At 39.2% G+C, this 27,962-nt stretch overlaps 1 protein-coding gene across 2 annotated transcripts in view; it reads left to right on the top strand.

Moving 5' to 3' along the window:
- Positions 1-6,737: 6,737 nt before the first annotated feature.
- The window catches only part of LOC114655542 (protein KIAA0100-like), a 97,439-nt gene continuing 76,214 nt past the window's right edge, over positions 6,738-27,962 (top strand). For both annotated transcript variants that reach the window (XM_028806622.2, XM_028806619.2), the window contains exons 1-8: positions 6,738-7,483; positions 7,951-8,053; positions 10,338-10,481; positions 11,039-11,165; positions 11,259-11,308; positions 12,947-13,106; positions 13,197-13,315; positions 13,407-13,467. In XM_028806622.2, coding sequence (XP_028662455.1) covers positions 10,420-10,481; positions 11,039-11,165; positions 11,259-11,308; positions 12,947-13,106; positions 13,197-13,315; positions 13,407-13,467 — 579 coding nt within the window. In that variant the 5' untranslated portion in view covers positions 6,738-7,483; positions 7,951-8,053; positions 10,338-10,419. The remainder of the gene's footprint in view (positions 7,484-7,950; positions 8,054-10,337; positions 10,482-11,038; positions 11,166-11,258; positions 11,309-12,946; positions 13,107-13,196; positions 13,316-13,406; positions 13,468-27,962) is intronic.

The following is a 27,962-nucleotide window of genomic DNA, read 5'->3' as shown; positions in this document are numbered from 1 at the left end:
CTACTACCTGGCGGGCCTGGTTCACGTCTGGCCTTAGCCAGCACCCAAGCATGCCTCAGAACTCGAATGCCTGTGCTTTTGCCGGGCCGTGGGGGTCAAATTTCCAATGCCTCCACTCCCTCGCCTGCTGGTCCGAGGTTACGCTGTAGCTCTTGAATATTTCGGCCTTAAGGAGGTCGTATTGGGCGGCCTCCTCCTCAGGGAGCTCGTGATAGGCGCGCTGCGCGGGCCCCTTCAAATATGGTGCCAAGATGGAGGCTCACTCCGCCCGCGGCCATTGGTTCCGAGAGGCTGTCCTCTCAAACACCGACATGTATGATTCTATGTCATCCACCTCTGAGAGTGGCACGATGGGAGGTGGTGTAGGCCGGGCAGGCTCAGGTTTCACGGCTTCTGCTGCAGCCAGCCGTCTCTTGGTCTCAGCCAACTCTGCTTTGGTGGCAGCCTGATCCACTTTCAGAGCCTGTAGCTCGTTAGCCATAGTGGTCAGGACCGCATTCAGCTCCTGCCCTTCTGACATTTCGGGCGTTGTATCCTGCCGACTACGCCACTGTAATAAAAAGCAAAGACACGTATAAAGGTTTGGGGTTTTTTAGGCCCCATATACTGTAAATAAAAAAGATGCACGTCAGTGTTTTCTACAAAGTACAACAGACAGTCAAATTAAACCAGGTTGGACATTTTATAATGAGGAACAGGAAGTAATGAAAGGATGATGGGAAAAGTCGTGATGGATGATGGGAGAGTGATGTCATCATTGGGGGACTGGAGGTTAGAAAGGACCCTGGAAGTGGGTGGTACCAGGAGACTTCCGGGTTTGTTTATGGCGGTGGTGCTTCGGTCTTTCTGAAGAAACAAGAAAAGAGAGGTGAGTACCCCACCATTGTCCCCCGGCAGGATTTGTTGCAGCGCCCGTCGGGTCCTTAAGCCACTCCCCATGCGCTTGTGCGTGACAGTATATAACATTTAGCCATTATTAATATTAGGTTAAAAAATATGCCTGCTTTCCCATACTTCTATCTATCTATCTATCTACAGTACTTCTGTTGTAATTAAGAAATCCAGTCAATAATATATTATTTGAGAAAATGAAGAATTATTCATTACAGTTCTTAATGGGCAAGGGATCTATTGCATTTTTACTTCCATGTAAATGGAAGTTTAGTGAGGGGATGAAAAATTCTCTATCAAGTCAAGTTCAGATTCCAATTCTATGGTGTTGAAGACATCAAGGAAGCTTACTATTAGCATGGTGTGTGTGTCTGTGGAAAATCATTTTAAAAGTACAGTTTTTGTCATAAAATTATGTGCTCTTTTGCGTTGTTTGGAGCTCCTAGACGACAACATCCTGGCAGAGATACATAAATTAAGAATACTAGCCAACCCGCGGCATAGCATACGCCGCATAATTATGTATTGATGGGTGAACACTTCCTGAAAGACACAGATGTCCAAATGGGGTGGGTTTGAGGATACGACTGTAGGTGAATGAAAAAATGGAACTCTGGAGAGGGCAACATACAATTGTCCATGACTGAAAACTGGAGGACCGCCGTCGCGCCTCCACCTCCCAGTGCGAGGGACGGGGCTGGACAGTGCTCAGGTGGAACGGGGGAAGAGGGGAAGGACGCCCATTCCGCCCCCTCCATCCCGGCCCCCCCGCCTTGCTAGTCTGCCGATTTCTTAGTCATCTCTTAGTCATCGTTCAGTACGCACTGCCTGCTCATGTGCCCGCCCCCAACTCCTCACCTGAGTCGCTTTTGTCTGTGTACAGTCCACATGCACCTGTGAGTCACGTTGACTGTTCATTTTCCAAACACCGCCTCAGTTGCTTTCGTCTCTGCTACAGTCCACATGCACCTCTGAGCCACGTTGACTTTTCATTGTTCTTTGTGGTTCCGGCTGCTTTTCTATATACAGTATAATCCACCAAGTCACCCGACCATGGTAGTTGCGAGGGGGGGTGTGTACAAAGGGCAGGGACTTAATCAGTGCGAGCATATGACCCGCACTTACTGGGAATTCCTCGTTTGTGGGGAACAATTGCATGCCCCAGTCTCCATCACGAATGGGGTTCAAAGGCTTACCCATGCCTCTTGGTGCCGGGTAGACACACGTTGATCCATTCAGTGTAGCATGCGTGCAGTACCGGACATCCAAGGGCATCACAGACCTGTTATTGCTCAATCTCACGTGGTTGAAAGCCACTTGTCCCTCTAAGAAGTTGGACGCCGACTGCTCGGCGCGTAACTATTTAGCAGGAGGGAGTCTCGTTCGTTATCGGAATTAACCAGACAAATCGGTCCATCAACTAAGAATGGCCATGCACCACCACCCACAGAATCGAGAAAGAGCTATCAATCTGTCAATCCTCTCCGTGTCCGGGCCGGGTGAGGTTTCCTGTGTTGAGTCAAATTAAGCGAAAGGCTCCACTCCTGGTGGTGCCCTTCCGTCAATTCCTTTAAGTTTCAGCTTTGCAACCAAACTCCCCCCGGAACCCAAAGACTTTGGTTACCCGGTTGGCTGCCCAGCGGGTCATGGGAATAACGCCGCCAGATCGCCAGTCAGCATCGTTTATGGTCGGAACTACGACGGTATGTGATTGTCTTCGAACCTCCAGATTTCGTTCTTCATTAATGAAAACATTCTTGGCAAATGCTTTCGCGCTCGCTCGAATTATCAGCGGGCGTGGCTCTGTCGTGCGTGTGCCATGGTCGGCTGCTAAATGAATTGTTGGTGGGCGGGGCTCTGTGAGTTGGCGGGCGTGGCTCTGTCTTGCATGCGTCTTGCTTGCCATGGACTTAGTGAATTCTTAAGAGTTGGTGGGCGTGGCTCTGTGAGTTGTCGTATCCCATGGTCTTAGAGTTGGTGGGCGGGGCTCGGTGAGTTGGCAGGCGGGGCTCTGTCTTGCATCTTGCCTGCCCATGGTCAGCTGCTTTAGTGAATTATATATAGAGATGTGGTTTCCAACATATCTGCCCTGAACACTAAGACCCACGTACAATGAGAACTTCTGAAAAAATTGACCCATCTTTTTCAAACATCATGTTTGTCATGTAACAGGACCCAGGTCTATTGTTTTTGGTCCAGATTGGTGTGGTAGTTACCCCATCTCCTTCAAAAACAATTTGACCTATCTCCAACAATAACTGCTGTATAAATGCTTTAATTTAACTGGGATTTTTTTTGCAACTTGCTCTGTTTAGTCATACGACTAGGCCTATTAGTATGCAAATTTTTTGCACTAGTAGTTTTTAAACTATGTAATTTATTTAAATAGACATGTATGCTGAAAGGAATCACATTCAAGCACTTATGCACACACATACATACATACTCACATGAGGAATATTTTGGGCAAAATTAAACAAATAAATATTCAAAAAAGTACAGTGAAATGTGACAAGCAATAAATAAAAACAACATAATGACTATAAATAATTAAAAGTGTCACACAATATGTTTGTTTCTTAATTCTTTATCTCATGTCATTTTTTAGCCCGTTAATCCAGGGTTATGGGGTGGGCTGGATCCTATACCACCTAGCCTAGGGTACAAGGCAGGAACAAAAACTGGACAGGGCACCAGTCCATCGCAGTGCGAACACACACACAACAAACACAAACTAAGGCCAATTTAGCATCACCAATTCACCTAAACTGCATGTCTTTGGACAGCTACTGTGAGGCAGCAGCTCTACCACCACTGTGCTGCCTTATTTCTTTATGTATTTATTCAATTATTACTTCATTTATTTATTTCAGTGAAACACACGCAACATAAAGCTTAGTGGCCCCCAACTGATTATTGGGCTTCCCCTTGGCAAGGGTTGGAGTTATCACTGGATTAAGTTCTTTGACAGTAATTCTTTCATTTCTTAGGAAAATTAAACTATCGGTACTTTACAAATGTACCTTACATTATATGGATGGACTGGCCATTGGGACTAATGGGACCAACCCTGCTGTGTTCTCTCTCTGTGCTGTGCAGTCGAGCCACAAGCTGGAAATTCAAGAGAGAGTGAGACAGAGGTGTGACGTGATTGGCCCATGCTATCTAATCCAGGAACCTGTCCAGTCACATTATCATACTAACTCTCAGACACGCTGCATCGATGTGAACAAGAAAAAAGTGTGAGAGGCGAGCTGGAGTTAAAAACATTTTTCTTAAGTTAAATAATAAAATTACTGATTTATCCATCAGGGATTGCAGTATCATCAGCGTAGAGCGGCTATTGCAATGAAATTCATTCTTGCACATCTCCATAAGACAGCTCATAAAAACTGCAGTGGTGAAGGGTAAATTGAAAGATTAAGGATGTCCAATGTTAACAAGACAAGTCATAGTCAGAAGATTTCTCTTTGATTTCATTTTTTCCCCTTGTGTATCTAAACTTTTTTATGCTTTCATTTACAAGGACGCCAACTTTCAAACATGTGGAGTAGAGTTAACTGGCAAGAATTGAACATACATTTACTTCAGACTTTGCTAATAAGAACGCCAGGATAAAAAAAAAAAAACAGTGAAGGCAGAGACATATATAGTAGTTTGCTACGTGCCATTTTGTGGTTTTGTGGATGTTATGGGTTGATTGATCAGATAGCAGTGGCCATGGTGTAGACTAGTGGAAGTGACCTTGTTGCTCATCCTGTGTTGTATGCAACTGATTCTCAATGCTTATTCTTTCATACAGTGTTGCTGATACCATATTCTTTGTGTAAAAGCCCTATTGGTGTTTCATAGTGCACATGCCTATGGCCCATAATATATTGTTACATTGGTATATTAAAAGCATTGTTTTGTAAATCAGTTACCACATTGTGATTTGAATTTCATGTTTTGGGACCACTACCTCTAAGAAGGGTACTGAGAGGTGGGGCATTTGTATTAAAAGGTAGGTCAAATGGGCCCCAAAGCTCACCTCAGCCTAGGGGCCCCCCCAAGTTAGTTAATCTGTCTTGATTATTAGTAATATGGTTTGAAACTATACTCTTTCAAATTGCCCATCACAAACCTGTCCTTGAAATGACGGAGGATAGCTGGGTAGCAGAGGAAGTGACTGGGTGACAAATCGAGCAGCAATACATTGTGATATAATGTAAAAATGTTGTTAACAAGTCAAGCTACATGCACTATGCAAAATATAAAACAACAGTAAATTTTCTCTACACTGGGAACAGTCTTCTGCAAATTTGTACAAATATTATGCTTTCATGGAATGTAATTGTTTTGGATGGCATGAATTAAAGTTCTGAACAAGATGGATGCGTGTGTATTATTGACAGAAGGCAGCAAAGCTCAGAAAGTGCTGTATCCATGAGTAAGTCTGTATGTATGTATTGCTTCTAGTAATTGAAACTGTATATGCAAGGTATGATAAATTCTGTTTGTATATTTATGCCTGCCATCTCTGTTAAGCATGTGCTATTTTGTAACTGAAGTGAATTTTTCCCTGACTTTGTAATGACTTAGGGTTGTCACCAATGTAGTAAACATAATATGTACAATACTGAACATATTTTGAACAGCAACATGAATTTTCATTAGCAAGAATTTTCTAGTTTATTTGTGTGATAGTACAATAACATTTTTATAAATTGTAAATTGTAATACCAGGCTGTTATGGACTAGAAGAGCCAAAGCACATTAATCCCTTTATGTCCCAAAAACACGTCCAAAAATGTCCATTAGAGGGGAGTATACTGCCAAATCCCCTGCTAGATATTTTGTAACACATATTCTTTATAAAAATAAAAAGGTTTATTTCTACAAAACTTTTTGTGATAAGAATGAAGTTCCATAGAGCACAAAGTGCAAAATGTAGTTACCTAAAACAAAAGGCAATCCAGGAAAGCAAGTTCTCAATACAGTAATACAGAGCAAGGTCAAAAAAACGAGCAATAAGGTTTAGACACCCAATAAATCAAAGAAAAAGAAGAAAACTCACCATCTCCCTAGCATGTTCAAATTGAACCGTCAGGAATTGTGGAAGGCCCTCCGGATTTATAAAATGGAAGTCATTTTCTGGCTGTGATTGCCAGGTGACCCCGCCTCTTGGGGAATCACCCATAAAACTCATGGGACATAACATAGGCTGCTTTTATACATAGACAAAACTAAAAATAAAGAAAGATGAACACAATCAACATAAAAAGAATTTTAAAAATGAACAATGACTCATGTGAAATATAGAAAATAATAAATTGACCTGATATAATACAATTCAATGTATGCTTTCTTTCATTAATATCACCACACATATTAATAAAAAAATTAAGTGTCCATGTTTCCTGAGGTGTACGCTCAATAAAAAAATAATCCATACAGTAGTAGTTTTAAATTACTTGGAATTAAATGTCCATTCAAATAAATAAATAAATAACCTACAAATATTTTATCTAATAGTTTAATTTTAATTGGCCTATTCATGTTTCTGAAATAATGTATTTACAGAATCATTCACGTACACAAAAATTAAATATTTGACGTACAAAAATTTATTTCAAAGAAACGATATTCAATTAAATATATCTGCATTTTTTAAAAATCTTTATGATTCTTTCCCTTAATGTTATATAGGTGGTTCCCAGTATTTTTCCCACGGATCCCGCACTAGCTACGTCACTGTCTATATTTTACTCTTTCCAGCCAAACTCGCGCATCGATGGCGGTGCTGGGTTTAAACACTTGGAAAACTCTGGGTCAATTCATAGTCGGCCCTTCGAACTTGCCATTTGCAGGAATGGCGTAACTCCGGATAGGTTCATACTCGTCCTGTAGGTTTACCTGGTTGGCTGCTGTCCCTTCATCGATTCTGTTTACCCCGAAGCCGCCAACGCACCGATAGGATTTTTTTGGTTTAAGCGGCAGAACAAGTAGAGCGGGGCGTTAAGTAAGTGGCGGCCTGCTGAAGAGCAATGCGAGACGAACTTCTTGAAGCCTTGTCGGGGGCTGTCATATTCTAAGAGCGGGAGGAGAAAAGAGGGAAAGAGAAGAAAAGGGACAAGTCTAGTTCCAGATTCTTGACTTGTGGCACCATTACCTGGTTTTATATGTGTCATTTGCACGCCGCTACGAAGGGTGTATGGTAATAAAACTGCAATAAATTCTGCTTACACAGGTTTGAAGAACAGCATAAAAAAGAAAAAAAAAACAATGTTCGGGAGACAAGGACGGATAGTTCCTTCTACCGCATACTAATCAACTTGGTACACTTCAGGAAGCGACATGTCCACGAGTGGGATGGATGTGACGTCATGAAGAAGTAGTGTAAAATTTAGCTGAAGCTGCTGGGCAACGCCCCGGGAGTGTGCTTCCACCTAGGCGGGGTTGGTATCGACCCGTGTTCCAGGAGTGGGATTCAATCTGGTGTTGCTACAAAAATGACCTAAGGCCCTAGGAAACGGTTACACGTATTCTTTTCAAAATCAGCAGAGAAACCCTGTTGGCAATAACGACTAATGTGGCCTGGTGAGACTCGAAGGTGTGCACTTGTCAATGTGTTAAGACTTTTTAAAACAGTATTCCTGATATATCATCTAAGTAAAAATCCCTGAAACAGGAAAAAATTGTTTGTTCCACCAGGAAAACAATAACAGATGCTTGTAAACCCCATAACATTTTTTGCAGCGTAATCGAGCATGCATTTAAGTTATTTTGACAAAGACACGTAATCTTTTGCAGTACTGTAATGAAGATTCCTGAGAGTTTAATTTTGTATTTAAAGCACCGAAGTATTTATTGATGTAGAGAAAACAGAAGTTTAAAGCTAAGAAGTGGACCAAAATTAGCCATAATTGCTTTTATGATTTTATTTCAGCTAAAGTGACATTCTTTGAGAGTTCCAAAGTAAATCTGTGTCCAGCAGAAAACAGTTATGTTAAATCCTGAATATCATTAAATGGTTGGCTTGGTCTGATTCTCATGATTTCCTGCTTTTTGGCATTTCAGTTCAGCTAGCCATTTTAAAAGATGGAGTTACAGATACCCAGTTAAAAAACCTGTTTCTGACACTGGACAGTGTGGATCCACCAGACTGAAAAAACTGAAAAAGGTATTTAAAATGATGAAAACTAACTCATCCTATAAATTGTTAAATACATTTAACTTTTGCATTTCAATTTTTAACATATATTTCAATCTCAGATATATTGTTAAAAAAATGTAGAGAAAGATTTGAATAAAAGAAGTTTGCTTGAGATCATGGCTGTTATTACACTTGCACTATTAAACTTCGCACTTGCAAAGCCCCGATTGGAATTTTTCTTAGTATGTTCTCTCCAAAGCCAAAATGGGTATTCTGGTGGTACCATAATGTTTCTAATAATGTACATTCTAGATACATTGCTATCCTGGTACAAGTCAGAGTAGCTGTGTGTGTGTGTGGCTGGTTTGGATTGGTCTAGCATCCACTGCAGCTGTCATTCAGTCCAAGATTGCAGAAATCTGTAGTTTGCTAAAATAGGTTCACTGTAATAGGGAAAGATGGTTTAGGAAATGGATGCATGAATATAAATATCAACAAAATATATAAAAAAAAAAAAAAAAATCGGGGCTGATGTTACATGGCCGCCATAATAGTGAGATTTCATTGCAGTGAACATTGTTCTTAATTTATAATCTTTAGTCACAATAGTAAGTTGATTCCAGGTTTCTCTTTAGATCTCTTGTCATTAGACATTACTGACAATATTTTTTGCATTTCACAGAGTTCAGCTAGTGCCCCTACAGATGTCATTAATGAACATTATTTAAATGTGTGTAAAATTATGGTTTTGGTCCAGTCTAAGTTTTACAGTACCATTATTTCAGATACATTTTTTTGTTGACTTTGTTGTATCTCCGTTTGCATGCTGTCTTTGTTTTTCTTTTATTAGCTTAATTGATGATTCTAAAATTGGCCTTGTATCTGATATGCAGCGACAGGCTCCTACATCTAACAACCCAGATCAGATTAAGTTGAAAATATTAATAAAGTTAACTTACTATTCTCATGAAAATGTGTTTTTATAATACTAACGATATCCCAAAATCTAAATATTTAATTAGGGAAACCTGATATTATAGGAGGGAGTGTAGCCATCTTGAACTCCTCAAGTCTAATTCTAAATCCAGACTTAGGAGCTTTCAGAATGTAATTTGTATAAGGTTGTCTAATTTCCTGCCAACGTACAAATACACATTGTTAGATCATGTGGTAGCTAAACTTCCCTTGTATTCATATCTTTGTGGTTTTGTTGTAAAGTTCTTGATAAATTGGAATCCTGCTTGACAGTTTTAGGTAGGTTTTGTCTGGATTCAATCCAGAACTGGAGTAGAAGGTTGAAAAATAAATGAGTAGCTGTTTTGTTTTTTTTTTTTATATTTAGTATCCCTGAATGATTCCTTATCTGCTCAGTTTGTGTGTGGTTTTAATGTTTTTCCAATGGACTTCCTCTAAGTTGTCCTTCTTCCTTCCATATCCCAAAGATGTGTATGTTGGTTTAACTGGTGAATCGTAACTGTCACTGTATGAGTGTGTATGGTGTACATTTATCTTTCCTGCACTCGACTTGACTGGCATATCATCCAGAGCTGCTGGGATAGGCTTCTTGCAGTCATTTTACAGAAAAGATTAGGTTTGAAAAAAGGAATTAATGCATGAAAAATGCTAGCTGAAGCAAGACTGTTCTGTGAAACACATGTCTGCATTGACATATCTTCTAATGAGGTTTTATGCCTTAAGAAGGCATGCAAAACACTGAATGTCTATGTAGGGCTTGAAAGAGTATGCAGAAAGTTTGTGGGTGCATGTATGTGTATGGGCTGTGTGATTGTGTAGTGGTTTGGATTGTGTAGTGGCCCTGAGTTTGAATCTATTCCCTTGTTTTTGTCTGTGTGGACTCCGCACAATACTTGACAGTTGATGTCTTATTGTGCGTGCGTGCATGAATGTGAATGAATAAGCAGTCCCTGCAGTGGACTTTCCCCCTGTCCAGGCTATCCTCTACCTTGCACCCATAAGTTTTAAGAAAGCCCATTGTTGCAAAAGCTTTCTTTCTTTCTAATGTGACTATTTGGAGCAAATATATATCTTCATTTGGTCAAACTCATGTGTCATTTCAGCAAGACAGTAGACTTGGAATAATTTGATTTATTTTTTTCATTATAAATGTTTTGCTAGTCACTGTGCATGCGTATGTGTATGTATATATCCAGAGAGAGAGAGAAACACTGCATTGTGATTACAACACAAGTAATTTAGCAAGGATACAGGCCTATAATTATTCATTTAATTATTCATTATTTGTAATTTTAATATGCAGTTTTTCTTGCTTCCTGTGTGCTCTGTTCTGTAGATTTGTTTTAAGAAAAACAACCATCTTCCAATTGATTACTGAGTCCCCTGCATATGGATGGTCAGCTGGAATTCAAAGCAAGATGTTCGCATATGCCCTGGTTACATTGGTGCTGGGGGCACTTTGTATTGTCCTCTTTCTCAGGTGAGATCTAAAAGATAAAGAATGAAGTAATTACATTTTGTTAAACAAAACATCTTGTTCTAACATTTTTACACTGCTTAATTTTAACAAGGTATTTGCTTTTCATTATCATAAATAAATTGTATTTTGTTTATAAAGTTAGACAAAGGAAAATTACCCAAATTGGATAATCAGGTAGAAAATGGATAGATTGATGAATAAATATGAAACTTTACTGTTCCTCAGGACCGAGGACACTTAAAAAGAGAAAGATATTGCTTTTTTTTTTTTTTTTTTTTTTTTTTTTTTTTTTACCCAAACACCTATAGTTATATCACATGAATCAATATTCTACCTGTAGGCTGGGTGACCGTGTGATGTAAAAATTATCCCATATTAAGCAACATTTCTCAGTGGATGTCACACATTCCTGCTCTGAACTTTACTGAGAAAGAGCGATAAGTTAGGTCCTTTATATTATTTTTTGCTGACTGTGCTCCTGTTGTTTTAATGTGCTTAATCTGTGTGTTACCCTTCACCAGACATTGATCACCTAATTCAATGTAACCGTTCTGCAGGTGGCTTTTGTGCCGTTTGGCCATCCAGTTCTTACAAAACAAACTTGGAGCAGATTTGAAAATCGGATCAATTGGATTCTTTTCTATTCATAATGTTGGAGTGCAGTTGGATCTACAGCAGACTTTGGTAAGTTTCTATTTGTTTAATGTCCTCTTAAGGCAGTGGAGTTATTACTTGGTAATCAATAAGTTGGTGTAAAATATCCTTTTTGTTTTTTAGGAAATTGGCAGTGCCTGGATCTCTAGTAAGATCTTCAATCAAGAATTGCAGTGAGTTTTCTCTATGTTTAATAATGGTCTGTGTTGACATACTTATATTCGGAAAATTTTGTTTAACCTAATTGTGAACCTATTATTAATTAACCAAGATTTTATTTAGCATAACCTAACATTCTCCCACTTGCTTATTCCAATTCAGGATACTGAAACATAGCCTGGTACCACTGGGTGCCAGTCCAGAGAGCTTTTTAAATTTTTTTTGGGAATGTTACAAGTAGAGTTTATAGCTCATAAGAGGTTCTGCATGTATACCTGTCAGGCAAAATAGCAGTATTCCATGTTAATATATTTAATTACAGAATAGGTCCCGCATCTGTAAAAGGTGAGTTAGGTTACCAACGTCCAGAGTGTGTCTGATAATAACAATTTCAAGGCTTGTTCATGTAAGTTTTGAAAGATAATATTAATCTAAGAGGAAGGCTGAAGAATGTGAGTGGTCCTGATCTTCAGAGATCTGCAGTTTCCCTAAAGTTTGATAACTTATCTTTCACATTTGCTAATCACTATTCCATTATTCCACATTAGATTTAGATTGGATAAATTTAAATTGGTGTAACGAAATTTTTAATTGTATGAGGCAGGAAGACGTTTACTGAAATATGGTATACTGTACTGAATACTTTAATTACTTGAGGTTAAATTAGAATTGCCTAGCCTTTTGATTGGGTGTTATCAATAGGAAGTTTATTCCTTTTTTATGTCTGGGCTTTATTGTAGCATTAAATATGCAAAAATGTTTTTCAAATATTAATAGCTAAAGAAATTACCTACTTAAATCTAACTACCGGTATACATATATAGGTAGGTTTTGGCTTAGAATGGTCTCAACATATAGCATCCTGCACATAACAAAAACATAAAACAGAACAGTTTTTTATTTTCAACTAGGAATCAATTCATTTTCAACTAGTGACTTCCATTTGTTTTAAATTAAGATCAAAATTAACTAGTTTTGATGTGAGTCAATATAGAGTAGCCATCAGTAATGCTGAGGCATAGTATATATAATAAGCACAGTACATACTTAATCACCATTTTATGTTAGTTGTCTATTAGTGATGGATTTTAGTGCCATCAGTATGTTTTGTAGTATAACTTACGGTTATATTGCTTTACTGAAGGGTCAGAACCAAATTAGTGGTGTGGCATTAGGTTTTCAGTGAGGGACTGATGTATTTTAACAATACAAGTAAAACCCACAGTAATTTGGAATCAGAACAAATATAATCTGCCCAGTAGCAGGACCTATATGTCTTGTAATATTTAAGGGTAACAATTACTGGAAATTAATATATCACCCTCTTCCAAGGAGAAGTGGAATTTCTATTTTTGTCTTTGCTGCATTTTAACAAAAGATGTCCATCATTTACTGCAAAATAAAAAATAATCCCTAATACCACTGTAATTATCATGCTTACTTTCTAACAATCTTAAAGCCTCACTAGCCTTTCATTTTGACAAGTGTTTAGTTAAATATGTTGGAAAGTTGGTATGTTGACGAGAATTCTGTAGTGAAGGCTCCTAATTTGGGGGTAATGTTTGGAGAACATTTTTAAGAGACACCCAGACACATTTGTTAGCATTCGTTACCTGTCTCTGCCAGTAAGATATTTGCTTTTATTTTGTCAGGCGTTACTTTGCATTATGTCTTGCTGATGTCCGTATACGGGCAGACCTTCAGAAGGAACCCAGTTTTCAAAAGTCTTCGACATCCTGTAAAGCAGTAATTAGGCCTAATGAACCAGGTGGTGGACTGATGAACTCTGGCTTTCTGCGTCTTTTGTGCCAGGTGAATTATTCAAAAACTATGACCACAAACAACTATCATTATGTTGGAAGTGCCTGTTAATAAAGACTTTTCTCTTTTTACATTTCTCAGCTCTTCTGTATGCACGTGGACTCTGTCAACATCATGGTTTTAAACCTTTGTGTTCCTGAATCTCTGTGGCATATGACAGTGACTGGTATCACACTACTTTTTAACAATGATGGAAAAAGGTACTACAGTCATGTTTTATGTAATGATTTGATTTATTCTTGCTCTCTGCTTATTAATGTCTTGTCAAATGTATTTTCTTGTGATGTCCAGGTTTGGCTGTGAGTTCTTAGTGAGCCAACTAAGCAGCAAAGTCTTGAAAAGCAGCTCTCTGGTAAGAATATTTTATTCTTTCCACCCAAAGTGTTGTTGTTGTTAAAAGAACTATAATTTAACTTGGTAATTTATTTTTCCTGTTTAAAAAAAAAAAAAAAAGAAAGAAAAAACGTCAAATGATATTACTCAGACTTGTCCTTGAATGTTCTAGTAAAGACGTATACCATAACCACACATTCATAGTATAAATAATACAATTTATCTTCAACAGGGTTACAGATTTCCAGTGGCGGACCGTCAGGGCCTGTAAGGCCTTCTCTGCTGGCCTAAAAAAATATCTGAATCACAAACTGATGTTAATTATATTTTGTCCATGAATACTTATTAAATAATTCCAAATAGTCTGTCCGCTTCCTTTCATAGCTTTTCCGATGGTTGTGCTGCTTCCAGACATCTATTTTCGTATTAAAGCATTTAACCAATCACATTTCAGCCATCATTTGTTGCCAGGCAGGGTCAAAGTCAATGAAGTCTCCCCGGAGGCCTTCACTATCCGTTCTGCAGGCCTTCTAAAACAAAATAAATGTCGATTAAACTGTTGCTTCAACCAATCAGATTTTGAGTTGGTGTTACTAGGGCCCTCTAGCAGGCGTACAGCAGCATCACCGTATTCAGACCTGTTGATTGGATAGGATGGTGTAAGTATGCCGTGGATGATTTTGCAGGAAAATCTCCCACTGATCTCCTTGACTTCCTTCATCAGAAAAATGGGGCATGGACCATGGGGCAGCTGTACACATTGGTATGTTTGGCGGTGACCATTCCCGTGGCCACTGCTTCTGTTGAGTGGACATTTTCAGCCCTAAAGCAAATTAAAACTTATGCCAGAAATACGACAGGGCAGGTTCGACTTTCAGTGTTAGGTTCGATGGCGATAGAAAGGGACTTCGTGATGGAACTGAAGCGCATGGATAATCTGCTAGTAATTGAACTGTTTTTGAGGAAAGAGAGGAGGATGGATTTTGTTTACAAATAATCTGAATTTTTGGTGAGTAAAATGTTGCGATTTTCCTAAATAATATTGCAAGTTCATGAGTTATTATTGATGTTTATGTGTGTCGCGGTATACCGGTTCATACCGAAAACCGTTTTTTATTTTTTTTATGATATGGATTTTTCTTATACCGCAACACTGGTTTAAATTGCCTAAATGACGTTCAGAACGTGGCGCAGCGGGAAACTGTTTAAGTGGGGATCTTTTTCACTGCTACACCGCTAAACACAGATTTGTTGCACTTGGGCTCATTTTCACTGCTACACCACCAAATAGTGGGCGGTAGCATAAGTATATGGAGGACTATTTCGGACAAAATTTATTTGCGCATTTATTTATTTAAGTTCTGTGAAATGTGAAAAATAGACAGAGAGCATTCCGAAACTGAAGCCGACGATAAAGTTGAACATGAACAACAGAAAAACTTTTGCCGAAAAAAAGGAGTCACGTCCGTCGCCTGGAGATACTTTAGTTTTAAAAAGTCAGATGTGTAAATACTGTTTCTATACTACTGGATAATACTGCAAGCCAAGTTGTACTTGTTTTTGTACTTGCTAGTGTATGTTTTGCTTGTATTCATTCATGCGATGTGCTGACGACTCGTTCAGAGATGGGCGCAACTCTGAATGGATGGCATAATTAAACATGTATAACGAAGATATTTTTAAAGTTCTGAACACTCCATCGACTAAGTTAATAACTAGTTTTAATTTCACAAAGACATTTATCGTGTGGTGATTGGTAATGTGGAGAAAGAAAAAGGAAAGATAGGAACTGGGGTTTTGGTAGAGAGCAGGAATATCATGAAGTGAATGGATTCTGTACGGTGATTGCTGCAGGCGCCTGCTCTTAGTGCGGAGGAAGTCAGTTTAAGAAGCGTAGTGATTAACGACTGGGTCGGGGAACACTTAACACAAAGTATTTGATGTGCTGCATTAACTTATGACGGGGTTTGAGAAAATCTAGTAAATTAAACATTGATTTTAGGATGAAGTTTAGTTTACAACATTCTACTTTAATTATAAAATAAACTATGAGAATAAAGTGGAAATGTCGACTTTAATCTTGACATAAGCGTCAACATTAAAGTGGAAATGTCAAGAATAAAGTCAACATGTCGAATTTATTCTCGACATATAGTTTGTTTTTTTCTTCTGTGTCCATATTTTTTTTTCTTCACAGTGGCCCTAATGCTCTTCCATAGGGCTATACCACAAACAGCATTATAAATGCAAGTTGCAGTTTTATTATTTATGTATATAGCTTAGCTTGAAGCAAGGTCCATATTAATGCAGTTTGCCTAAATGATGGTACAGCTGGTAAGATGTCATCACCAAGTTGCACTTGTTTTATTTTATTTTAATTTGGTGAATACTGTGTAATGCACCTGGGCTTGAAGCCTTGAAGTAATGGTGCAACTATCAGTAATACTATTATGTATTTTATTGTTATTATTTATTAGTTTAAATATTATGCAGTTTAATGATGGTAAAATTGTTTAAAAAGTCACTTTAACGTGTCAGTGGACAGAGATTGTTAACATTAACAAAAAGTGTAGTTGGTTTACAAAAAATATTTACTATGTATTCTTTTTCTAAGACGTGTTCAGTGCAATCCCAACTTTTGACAAACACCTCTGGATATTTTACTAAGTCTAAATGCCTCTTTGGATGGTTGAAAATATGTTGTCAAAATCTTAGTTTAAGCTTTTGCAAAATTTGTTCAATTAAAAGGTTCTATATTTTGACTGCATCTGTCATGCAATGGGATTCCTTCTCTTTAGTGCCACTCCCTTGAAAACTATCACTTTATGGGGCCATACAAACCTGGATTAATACTTGTGTGCACATTAAAATGTCTTTTTGTACGATGTACAATTCTCATAACAGTCGAATAGGTTATTCTTAGCCAGTCTACTGCAGTAATTGCAGTGGAAAATGTGGTTAACATCCACTCATGCATGGGGAAAAAAATACCGTCTAATACCGTGAAACCAGCAGAATTTAGAAAAACACCGTGATATAGAATTTTGGTCATACCGCCCACCTCTAGTCGCGGCTATAGCTGCAGTAGAAAGGAACTTGTTCACCCCTGGTTTGTCTATTCAATAAAGGCATTTATTGTGGCTACAGGAGTTATCTATCTGCGATGCAACAGCTCTTTTTACTGTGTTTCTGCATATTAAGATGGTTTTTATAACCATAAATTAGTTTTTAAGGGGCGGGTTGATTCAGACGGAGCACTACTGAAGGCCTAGGTGTGAAATGCACGGTCCGCCACTGCAGATTTCACACTGCTTTTTCTAGCATGTATAAAATGTGCTAAATATAACTGATTATCCCAGCATCATGAAAGAAAATTCATTAAAACATTGTCAGTAAGATAAACCACACAGGACATAAAGGAAACCATCTAATGAGGAGATTTACTTTAATTTCCACTTTAGAAAATTACTTAGACAGCCTCTTATGTAAACATACATTTTTGTTTCAACTTTTTAAACTTTTCTATTGAATTTTTATTATCAGGAAAATAGACAAGTGAATAAAAATAGTACTTTTTATCTTAATTTTAATTCTCTGCTAATGTACAAGCAAGTAGAATATAATGACTTACCTATTTTCCCGGCCTAATTTCCTCCTTCAGTATTCATCTATATTGCACTAAGTGCTGAATGTTGCGCAGTTAATAATTTTCCATTCTAAATGTATCCCCTTTTACCTTCAAAAATAAATACTGCACACCTAGCTAAACAAATACTTTCTGATGGAAATATGAAAGGGCAGTGTGTTGTGTTACAGAAGCAGGTTATCAATGCTGCAGTTGAGATCAGATAGTTTAGATGCAGACTTTCTTACTTGAAATTCAGTTTTGTAGTAAGATGCTGCTTGTTGTTGGTTGTTTCTGCTTATCTGCATCTGATATGAGCTAATGCTGCATTTGCAACATTAACATAAAGCAGGTCATTTTCTTTACAGAAAAAGTAGAGCAATAGTTAGCTTGGTGACATTTTATTGTTTTATTTTTCTAATGGGTTTGTGTAAGTTATCACTAGCCAGGTCTTTCCAGGGCTGTGCAATATATGGAATTTTTTGATTTGATTCCATATTTAAGAAATATCAGTATGCAAAAATGACTATGTTCAGTAATTTCATTTGATTTTCCGCAACTTGTTCTGAATATTAAATAAAATTTTCAAAACTTTCAGCACTTTTTCCAAACATGACTATGTTGACACTGCTCATAAGAAAAAACGTGGATGAAGGATCTTAAGAGGAAAAGTTTAGGACAGGTAGAGTAAGCTTAGCTGTTTGGCAATAGTTTGGTTTTACCAAGGACGATAGTCCAAGCAGTCTCATCACAGATAAAACATGTCACTGCGTATGAAGAGGTCAGCTGGGCATATGTAGTGCCAACAACATTTCCTTCCCGGCAAAATTGGTCTTTACTAGGCAAAGTTCCATACACTGTTCTAATGTATACCATTTGAGCAGACAAGCAGCAGGTAGGAAGTGCAGTGACTTACTTTACTGCAAGACACACATTAGCCCAAAAAATACTTGTACCTTGTCAGTGGTCAGATAATTACACTAACCACTAATTTACACCAAAAGCTATATGCTGGTGTAGTGTAAGGCCTTGTCCATCCATTTCACACTGTTTGTATTCTCTGTAAAGAAACCCTCTGGTTCCATCAATATATCACAGCCCTCTTCTGAATTGCAAGAGCCCCTTAAAGATTCTTCCCTGGCACCTGATATGTAAAGAAGCTATCTAGACTGCTGACAAAGAAAGATTTAAGAAGCTGTTAATAAGCACACTGGATGCAAAATGTGAGTTGCTCGCCACAAATACCATTCTTAAAATGCAGGTGAATGGTATAAAATTAATACCTGCAAACATTACAGACAAGAAGAAGCACATATATGTAAATACATAAACTGGCGCCATTACAAATAATGTATATCTTTGGAAAAAAATATATATATATATATGCAAAGATGACTGACTCATTTACTCATTCACTCATCAACAAAGATGTTCTTTAAATTGGGGTGTAAAATTAAATACCCCAAAATCTCAAAAATGCCTTAGAAGATTGAAATTTGGTGATGTTGTAGAACAAACCAAATTTGCCGAAAGTCTTTTTTTTTTGTTTGTTTATATTTGTCATTAATAATGCTCTAGCACATGGGGTATTCTAATGCACAATGTACATGATTTCGCCACAAGGCAGACAGCAAGCATATGAAATGGTGCCTCGAGAGGAGTTGTGGTATTGTATGAAGAAGTAGGGATTGGCAGAGAAGTACGTAAGTGCTGTACAGAATATGTACGAGGGAAGTGTGATGTGGTTAGGTCGGTGGTAGGAATGACAGATGTATTCAACGTGGAGTTGGGATTATATCAGGGACCAGCTCTGAGCCCTTTCTTGTTTGCAATGTTGATGGACAGGCTGACAGATGAGATTAGACAGGAGTCCCTTATGATGTTTGCTGATGACATTGTGATCTGTGGCAAGAGTAGGGAGCAGGTTGAGGAGACCAAGAGAGGTAGAGATATGCTCTAGAGAGGACAGGAATGAAGGTCAGTAGGAACAAAACAGAATACATGTGTGTAAATAAGAAGGAGGTCAGTGGAGTGGTGAGGATGCAAGGAGTAGAGTTGGTGAAGATGGAGGAGTTTAAATACTTGGGATCAACAGTACGGAGTAACTGGACCTGTGGAAGAGAGGTGCAAAAGAGAGTGCAGGCAGGGTGGAATGGGTGGAGAAGAGTGTTAGGAGTAATTTGTGACAGATGGGTATCAGCAAGAGCGAAAGGGAAGTTCTACAGGACGGTAGTGAGACCAGTTTTGTTATATGGGCTGGACACGGTGGCACTGACCAGAAAGCAGGAGACAGAGCTGGAGGTAGAAGAATTAAAGATGCTAATATTTACATTGGGTGTGAGGAGGATGAACAGGATTAGAAATGAGTACATTAGAGGGTCCGCTCAGGTTGGACGGTTGGGAGACAAAGTCAGAGAAGTGAGATTGCATTGGTTTGGACATGTGCAGAGGAGAGATGCTGGGTATATTGGGAAAAGGATGCTATGAATAGAGCTGCCAGGCAAGAGGAAAAGAGGAAGGCCTAAGAGAAGGTTTATGGATGTGGTGAGAGAGGACATGCAGGTGATGGGTGTGACAGAGCAAGATGTAGAGGACAGGAAGATATGGAACAAGATGATCCGCTTTAGCAACCCGTAATGGGATCAGCCGAAAGAAGAAGATCAGTGTATATAGAATATTGTATTGTGGGTCAAAATGATTGCAATATCTATTTAAATTTATATCGCACAGCCCAATTTCCAAGTAATATGTGCCCATGATATTCTTATTAGTATCTGATTGTGTGAGGAAAAATTCTTATATGCCAGAGTACTCATTTTTTCAGATGCAAATATTAGCAAAGACTCTGCACTTCTTATTTTGTTGCATTGAATTGTATTGTTATACTTTATAAATTACTTTCTAATATTGTGCTCTGTGAAAGATTCTGTGTAAAATCAAGTGTCATTTATATAGTATGCCAGAAGACAAATTTATATCACTAACAAGACTTTGCCACAAACAAAACAAAAATCTTATGGATTTTCTAAAAGAATTTCAGTTTCCTCTCCCAGTCGATAGACATGAACCCAGATTGATTGTTTGACCGTAAATTGTTCTATTATGAACAAATACATCTGTGTGCATGGGTGTGTTGCAAGTGGTCATCTATCCATCCAGGGTTGTTTTCTTTATGACAAGATATTCTTTCAGGATAAGTAAGCTGCAGCTGCTTACAACTGTGTGTGGAGAAAACAGAATTAGAAAATAGATATCTTAATGGCTGAAGCTCAGTGACTTGCATAACGTGCAAGAATTGAAAGTTTTTCATAATGCAGTTCATTTAAGTCCTGTAAAATCACTCTTTTTAGAATGTGGCAAAATGGCTTCCTTCTGTTAAACTCAGTACTAGTACAGACTAATATGTACAGTGATCCCCCGCTATATCGAGGTTCAGCTATCGCGCCCCTGCTACATCGCAGATTTACTCTTATTATTATTATTACTAGGGGCCTCTGCTCCCTGCTCGCTTAGCTCGCCCACTCCCAGGTTTGGTTTACTGGATCAACAATTTAAAGGGATTGTTATTTTCATTTTTACTTTAAAACTTTTGTAAAAACAATATTTGTCCTTTATTTCCTGCCCTGGGTGTGGTTAAATCTCTTTCTCGCGGGACTTATAATGCTGCTCGCGTTGTGAAGGGGGGGGGGGGGTCTGAATGCACTCTAAAGAGATGTGATCGGTTCAGCTGCTGCTGCTGGCCAGCTGTGTGTTTTGCTTGTTGCGCTTTGCATCAATCATTTAAAAGCCTGTACAGCAGCTGTCCTTTTGCCACTTCGTGTCTCTGCCGCTAGCGTTCTTGGGGTGGGGGGGGGTATGGGGGTTTGTGAGGCTCATCTGCTGGCATGCAGCAGCTGCTGTGTGTTCTGCTTGTCATTGTTTAAAGAACTGGAAGCACCTGAAGTGTGTCTGCCAAAAGCATTTCAACAACTGCTAGGTTAGATGTCCGTGAACTTGTTTTAAATTGTTTGTAAGTAGGGTGTGACGTGCAAAAGTCACCATCCCACGGGTTTTGCTTCCTAAGGTTGTAATGTCTAGTCTCGTGTGTCGTCAAAGTGTCTCTCCGAGATGATCTGATATCGATCACTTCGCTCAACTCCCCTGGAGGCGCGCTACGCTCCTGCCACTTCACATCTCTCCCGCTCGTGTCCTTAGTGGACGGATCAGCTACTGGCTTTGTGCTGCTTCTGCCATGATGCATGTTCTGCTTGTCACTCTGCGTGTCGATCATTTAAAAACCTGTACAGCAGCTGTCCTTCTGTCTCTACTGCCTTGTCTTGCGTGACTTTAAGATGTCTCTCGCAGAACGTCAAATTGTCTTCTGAGAAGATCATGCCTCGTCTCCCTGCCAAGATTTTTTTTTATAATAGAGAGATGTTACTCATATCCTTAGCCTGACATCCACATATCATATATGTTTACAAAGTGTGTTTTAATAAGTTAACATGTGTTTAAAGTGTGTGAGAGGGTATTTTAACACTTAAACTATAAAAAAAAAATTTATTTATATGGTCTTTCTATATCGCGGATTTTCACCATTAGAGATGAGCTTAGGACCTAGACAGAACATTTGGGCAAGAGATATAGGAGGTTGAGTACATTTCTTATAGGTAGAGTCTTAATGTACAATATAGATCTGAATTACATGTGCCTGATGCAAACTGAACAAGACAAAATTTTGTCTAATATGAAAATCTGATTGTAACATCATGTTCCTAACATTGTATCAGGTTATCCAAAGGGGGATTGTAATGGAAGTTTTGATATAGTTTGGTATATTTAATTTGTCCGAGTGAAATTTATGAAGCCATATCTCTGCATAAAGGAGGAAGGGTGGTAAATTAAGGTATCTTGTTTGCAAGTCCTTGTAGCTCTCAGTGCCATTCATTTGCCATTATGTGCAAATTTTTCTTATAACCCACGGCAGATCCTTAGAGTATTATAATGATTGTGATAAGAACAGGACATTCAGCCCAACAAGCTCATACATCCTATTTATCTAGGTGATTTAAGATAACATCAACTCAAGATCTAAATATAATATATACAATAAAATATGTGATACAAAACATACAAACAAGTAAACAGAGGGGTTACACCAAACCAGTTAGTTTTGACTGTAACATCAGGAGAAACTATGGAGTTGTATGAGAATGCATTTTTTTAAAAAGCATGAATAAACATCAGAAGAAATAATGAAATTGTTTATATTGTCAACGGTATTGGAACAAGTTAGAAAATGTACACATGGCATAACATTCAGGTGAATTTGGGGACTGATTTGAAAGTTGGAACAGTTCAGTTTTTTAGTTATCACATTTTTGTTTATTAAATAGTTAATCACTAGGGGGCTCCGCCCCCTGCTCGCTTCGCTCGCCAACCCCTGGCGTTGGGACATGAGAAAGAGTCAGATGTATGAATTAGATCTAGAATAGTGTGCAGCTTTGGATGATGCCCATAGAAATAACAAATAGAGTGTTTGTCATATATTAATGTTTTATTGGAATATTTCTTTGTATACAACATTAGCAGTAAAGATGGTGTCTTGTCCTTGAATGAGTCTTCCTTGGCATGGATTATTTATAATTTTAACTTTAACGTCAGATGAACGGCGAACACGTGAGAAGGCAACATAAAGTTGTCCATGTCCAAAAACGGGTTCAGAGAGGTAGATGCCAACCTTGTCCATGGTTTTTCCTTGTGATTTGTTAATGGTCATGGCAAATGTAGGTTTAATGGGGAACTGTCGGCGTTTCAATGTAAAAGGTAATTCTAGCTCAGAACTTGTAAGGTCAATTCTAGGAATGAGAACAGTATTGTTAGCATGTGATCCTGTAAGAACTGTCGCTTGAATAACATTGCGTGTCATGGTGTTGACGACTAACCGTGTGCCATTGCATAAACCCTGTTTTGTGTTAAGGTTTCTTAATAGCATGATTATTGTTCCGTTTTTAAGGGCAAGGTCGTGTTGTGGTAATCCGGCAGGGTTAATAGTGTTCAAATATTCTAAGGGGAAATTTATATGTTCATTGTCGTCATCAGAGTCAACTTTGTCTGAGCTTAGAAAGATCTGTGTCTCTCCAGGAAGTAATGAAATGACTTGGTTATTAATGTGATTAACATTAATATTTTTTGGACATAATATAGTGCGTTGTGTTAACAGGGGTATTTGGTCTAATGTGATTGCTGTTCCAAATATCTCTTTTACTAAGTCGTCTGAGATAAAGGATTGTGGAATGGAAATAATATCTGGGTGAAGTCCATCTGTATTTGTGAGTGTACCATTTCCCAGTTGCATTAGCCAACTGTTATATTCTGGATCTGGACATCGCATGTTTTGTACCAACTGTATTGTTTTAAAGCAATGCCAATTGTCTGTGTATTTTAAGGTGGACTGAACAATAGCTGAGCGCATGGCATGTGGAACAATAGCTAAGCATTGTCTAAAATCTCCTCCTAATAAAAGAACTTTTCCTCCAAAGGGAATATTATTATTCATCAACGTTTGTAGAAGTTTATCAATGGTGTTGAGTAAGTGACTGGATGCCATTGTACATTCATCAATAATTATCAGTTTTGCAAGACGGATGTCTCGGGCATTGCTACTGTGAATGTTCATAGTGGATACTGATGTCTCTGTGATTGGGACCGGTATTTTGAATATTGAGTGACATGTACGACCATTTATTAACAGATTTGCTGCCACTCCGGAGGATCGCAGTCACTGTTAATATGTTTCCTTTTCTGCAGTTGAACGGTTAATAGTGCTTTATTGTAAGGAGATCCACCTATGCTGACACCTATGCTGTCTAGTGTGAAGGTGTTGACGTTCACTTTAGAATATGTGGCTTTGGGTGTCACTTCTTATGGATGTGTGTGTGTGTGTGGGGGGGGGGGTGGGGGGTGGTGAGGATTGTTGTTGCGCGAGCGTCTTCTTTCTTTTTGTGTTCCTGTGTCTTGTTTGAATCCCCCTCTTTGTGTGTGTCCCGTCCGTTGCTTGTAGGGTCTGTGGGGTGGGCTTCGCTCGCCAACCCCTGGTGTTGGGAATGACAAAGAGTGTGATGTATGAATGAGATATAGAATAGTGTGACGGTGTAGATGATGCAAATAGAAATCAAACAATAAAGTGTGTGGCACAGTGTAAAGGTTTATTTGAAAATTTCTTTGTACACGCCGTTTAAGTGTAAAAGGTAATTCCAGCTCAGAACTTGTAAGGTCATTTAAGATGGTTATTGTTGTGATCAGAGTCAAGTTTGTCAGAGCTTAGAAAGAGTTGTGTCTCTCCAGGAAGTAATGGAATGACTTGGGTATTTATGTTTTCCACATTAATATTTTTTGGACATAATATAGTGCGTTGTGTTAAAAGGGGCATTTGGTCTAATGAGATTGCTGTTCCAAATGTCTCTGTAACTAAGTCGTCGCAGATAAAGGCTTGAGGAATTGTAATAATATGTGGCTGAAGTCCATCTGTATTGGTGAGTGTACCATCTCTCAGTTGTAATAAGCAATTGTTATGATCTGGTTCTGGACATCGTATCTTTTTTACTAACTGTATCTTTTGAAAGTAATGCCAATTGTCTGCGTATTTTAAGGTGCACTGAACAATACCTGAGTGCATGGCATCTGGAAGAATAGCTAATCACTGTCTAAAATCTCCTCCTCATAAAAGTACCTTTCCTCCAAATCGAATCTGTGGGGTGGTTTTGTGTTCTTTTTTTTGGTCTTCCATGGGCTTGTTGAATCCCCCTCTTGGTGTGTGTCCCGTCCCGTCCCGTGCCTGTAGGGTGGGGGGTATGGTCGTGCCTTGCTATTGTGCGCCCGTCTGTTCTTTTATTTTTGGTGTGTTTAGTTTCGTGTGCAATGTGTTTCGTGCTTTCCCCTCGTTTGAGTACTCTTTCCCCTCGTTTGAGTACTCTTTTATGTGCCTTTTCCTTATTTTGGTGCTTGTTGAGCCTCATTTTTGTGACTCCTTTCTGTATGTGCTCACTCCTGTTTTCTGTGCTCTTGTCGGACTCTTTTTGCGCCTGCGTCTCTCGCGGCCCCTCATCCGCCTCTCTCCCCCTCTTTGTGTGTCCCGTCCCTTGCTTGTAGGGTCTGTAGGGTGGTTTTGTGTTCTTTTTTTTGGTCTTCCATGGGCTTGTTGAATCCCCCTCTTGGTGTGTGTCCCGTCCCGTGCCTGTAGGGTGGCGGGGGTATGGTCGTGCCTTGCTATTGTGCGCTCGTCTGTTCTTTTTTTTTTGTTGTGTTTAGTTTCGTGTGCAATGTGTTTCGTGCTTTTCCCTCGTTTGAGTACTCTGTAATGTTTTTTTCCTTATTTTGGTGCTTGTTGAGCCTCATTTTTGTGACTCCTTTCTGTATGTGCTCACTCCTGTTTTCTGTGCTCTTGTCGGACTCTTTTTGCGCCTGCGTCTCTCGCGGACCCTCATCCGCCTCTCTCGCCCTCTTTTGTCCGCCTTTCTCGGGTCCTCAGCCGACTCTCGCGGACTGTTTGTTGCGCCGGCGCAGTACGTCTTTTTGCAGCTACAGCCCATGGCCGGATGTGCCTGCGTCCATCATCCGGTTTAGCATTCTCGGTTAGTAATGTTTTTTTCCTTATTTTGGTGCTTGTTGAGCCTCATTTTTGTGACTCCTTTCTGTATGTGCTCACTCCTGTTTTCTGTGCTCTTGTCGGACTCTTTTTGCGCCTGCGTCTCTCGCGGACCCTCATCCGCCTCTCTCGCCCTCTTTTGTCCACCTTTCTCGGGTCCTCAGCCGACTCTCGCGGACTGTTTGTTGCACCGGCGCAGTACGTCTTTTTGCAGCTACGGCCCATGGCCGGATGTGCCTGCGTCCATCATCCGGTTTAGCATTCTCGGTTAGTAATATGGATTCTAAAAGAACAGCAGCTATAGAATGCAGTTAAATGAGTTAGTTGACTACATTAAATACTATACATGCTCTTTAACTGCATTTTCCAATTTCATGTAGTTTAAAACATAGCCTAAACAGGCTTGTACTGTCTCAGTAAGTGATGTGAAAATGGCATTTTTTTAATAATCCAGCTGTGAAGTTGATTTTAGGGTGATGTAAACACTGAGTACTAATTTGTCCACTTTATGCTTAGAAGAGTGATGGTTGCCAGGGCTCGCAAAATCGCTAGCCCGACGTCCCGGGGCTATTGTGTCTTCCAGTCGGGCTACCAAAATCTATCTCAGCCCTGCCTGTTGGGCTATCATAGGAAGGAAAAATATATGTCAATGCTTTTGCATTCTTTCGCAAATGTAGCTGGGTAATTGTCATTTTCGGGCATCGATAAGCCACTGTCAATATGTGAAATTTTGAATTCGCGCTTGTTTTTTACTTTCACTTTGCGATCGCGCAAACTGTGTATAGAGAGCGGCAGTACTGATTGGTCAGTGACGGTTTAATTGCGCACCAATTCCTCTGACATCGTCTTATCACTCATTAGCTTACTATTCAAACGTGACAAGTGAAATCTCCCACAGCAAGCTTAAACATGTGATAGAGGTTGATTGCACAGAGAATTAAAAAAATCGCTGACTGTTATGTGTGTGTGTGTAAAAATAGATGGATTTACGCAGGTATTTTAGTTCTGCTGAGCCAAATAAGACAGGTCAGGGTGAAGAAGGGACAGCCAAAGAAAAGCCTACCACAAAGCGGAAATGTTATGACAAATCAGACTATGAGGCAAAAAGAAAGTGCAGCTTTTTGGTTTCATGGACAAAAGAATTTCTGTGGCTGGAATATGACAAGCTAAATAACATAATGTTCTGCCGGGTGTGTCGTGAGTTTCCCTCGATTTCTGACTCGACAAGCGCCTTTGTTACTGGGACCAGTACTTTTAGGAAAGACCCCATCAAAACCCATGAGAAATCTCTGCATCACAAGAAATATATTGGTGCTCAGTCTGGAGCATCTTTCCCAGAACAAACACCAATTGCAAAAAACATACTAAAAATAAACCAAGCACAACAAGAAGTCCTGAAAAAGCTGTTTAGAACAGTGTACTATGTTGCAAAGAGTGAACTACCATTGGCAAAATTTAGCAGTCTTTGCAAACTTCAAAAAGCAAATGGCCTAGATCTTGGTTCCACTTACCTCAATGACCATGCTTGCAGAGAGTTTATTGGAGCAATAGCACAAACTTCAAGAGACCAGATCGAAAAGGAAATTCAAGAAAGCAGGTTCTTATCCATTCTTGCAGATGGCAGTACAGATACTGGTATAATAGAACAGGAGTTGGTTCGTGTCAGGTATGTGAGAGATAATGGTGACATATCCACATACATGATCAAATGTCAGCCAGTCAAGAGTGCAAATGCTGCAGGTATTTTAGAGGCTATTGATGAAGCAGCGAACACCATGGGTATCAGAGAAGACACATGGAAAAAGAAAGTAGTGTGTGCAAATTTTGATGGTGCTTCAGTGATGATGGGTGAGAAAACAGGAGTAGCTGGGAGAATGAAACAGAGGATACCCCACATCATAACAATCCACTATGTGGCACACAAATTAAAGCTAGCCGTGGTGGATAGCTTGAAAGGCTGTGAGTACCTGGTGAAATTTGAAGATACACTGAAAACCATCTTTAAGATGTTCTACTATTCCCCAAAGAAGCGGAAGAAAACTGACAGAAATAAGTGAACTGCTAAATGAGAAACTGGCACATTTCAGTGGCCGGAAGAGCACATGGTGGCTTCCAAGCCGGCTGAGATGTCTGAAGGCTGTGGAAAAAAATTACACTCCCACTGTTGTTCATATGGAGAACATGGCAGGAGGAAGTGATGTCAAGTCCGAGGATGCAGCCAAGGCTAAGGGGGTGGTGCAGGAGATGAAGACTGAGAAATTTG

Source organism: Erpetoichthys calabaricus, chromosome 8, assembly GCF_900747795.2.
Source record: "Erpetoichthys calabaricus chromosome 8, fErpCal1.3, whole genome shotgun sequence".
Taxonomy (NCBI): domain Eukaryota; kingdom Metazoa; phylum Chordata; class Cladistia; order Polypteriformes; family Polypteridae; genus Erpetoichthys; species Erpetoichthys calabaricus.
Note: the sequence above shows the minus strand (reverse complement) of the source record. Positions and strands in the feature narration are given on the sequence as shown.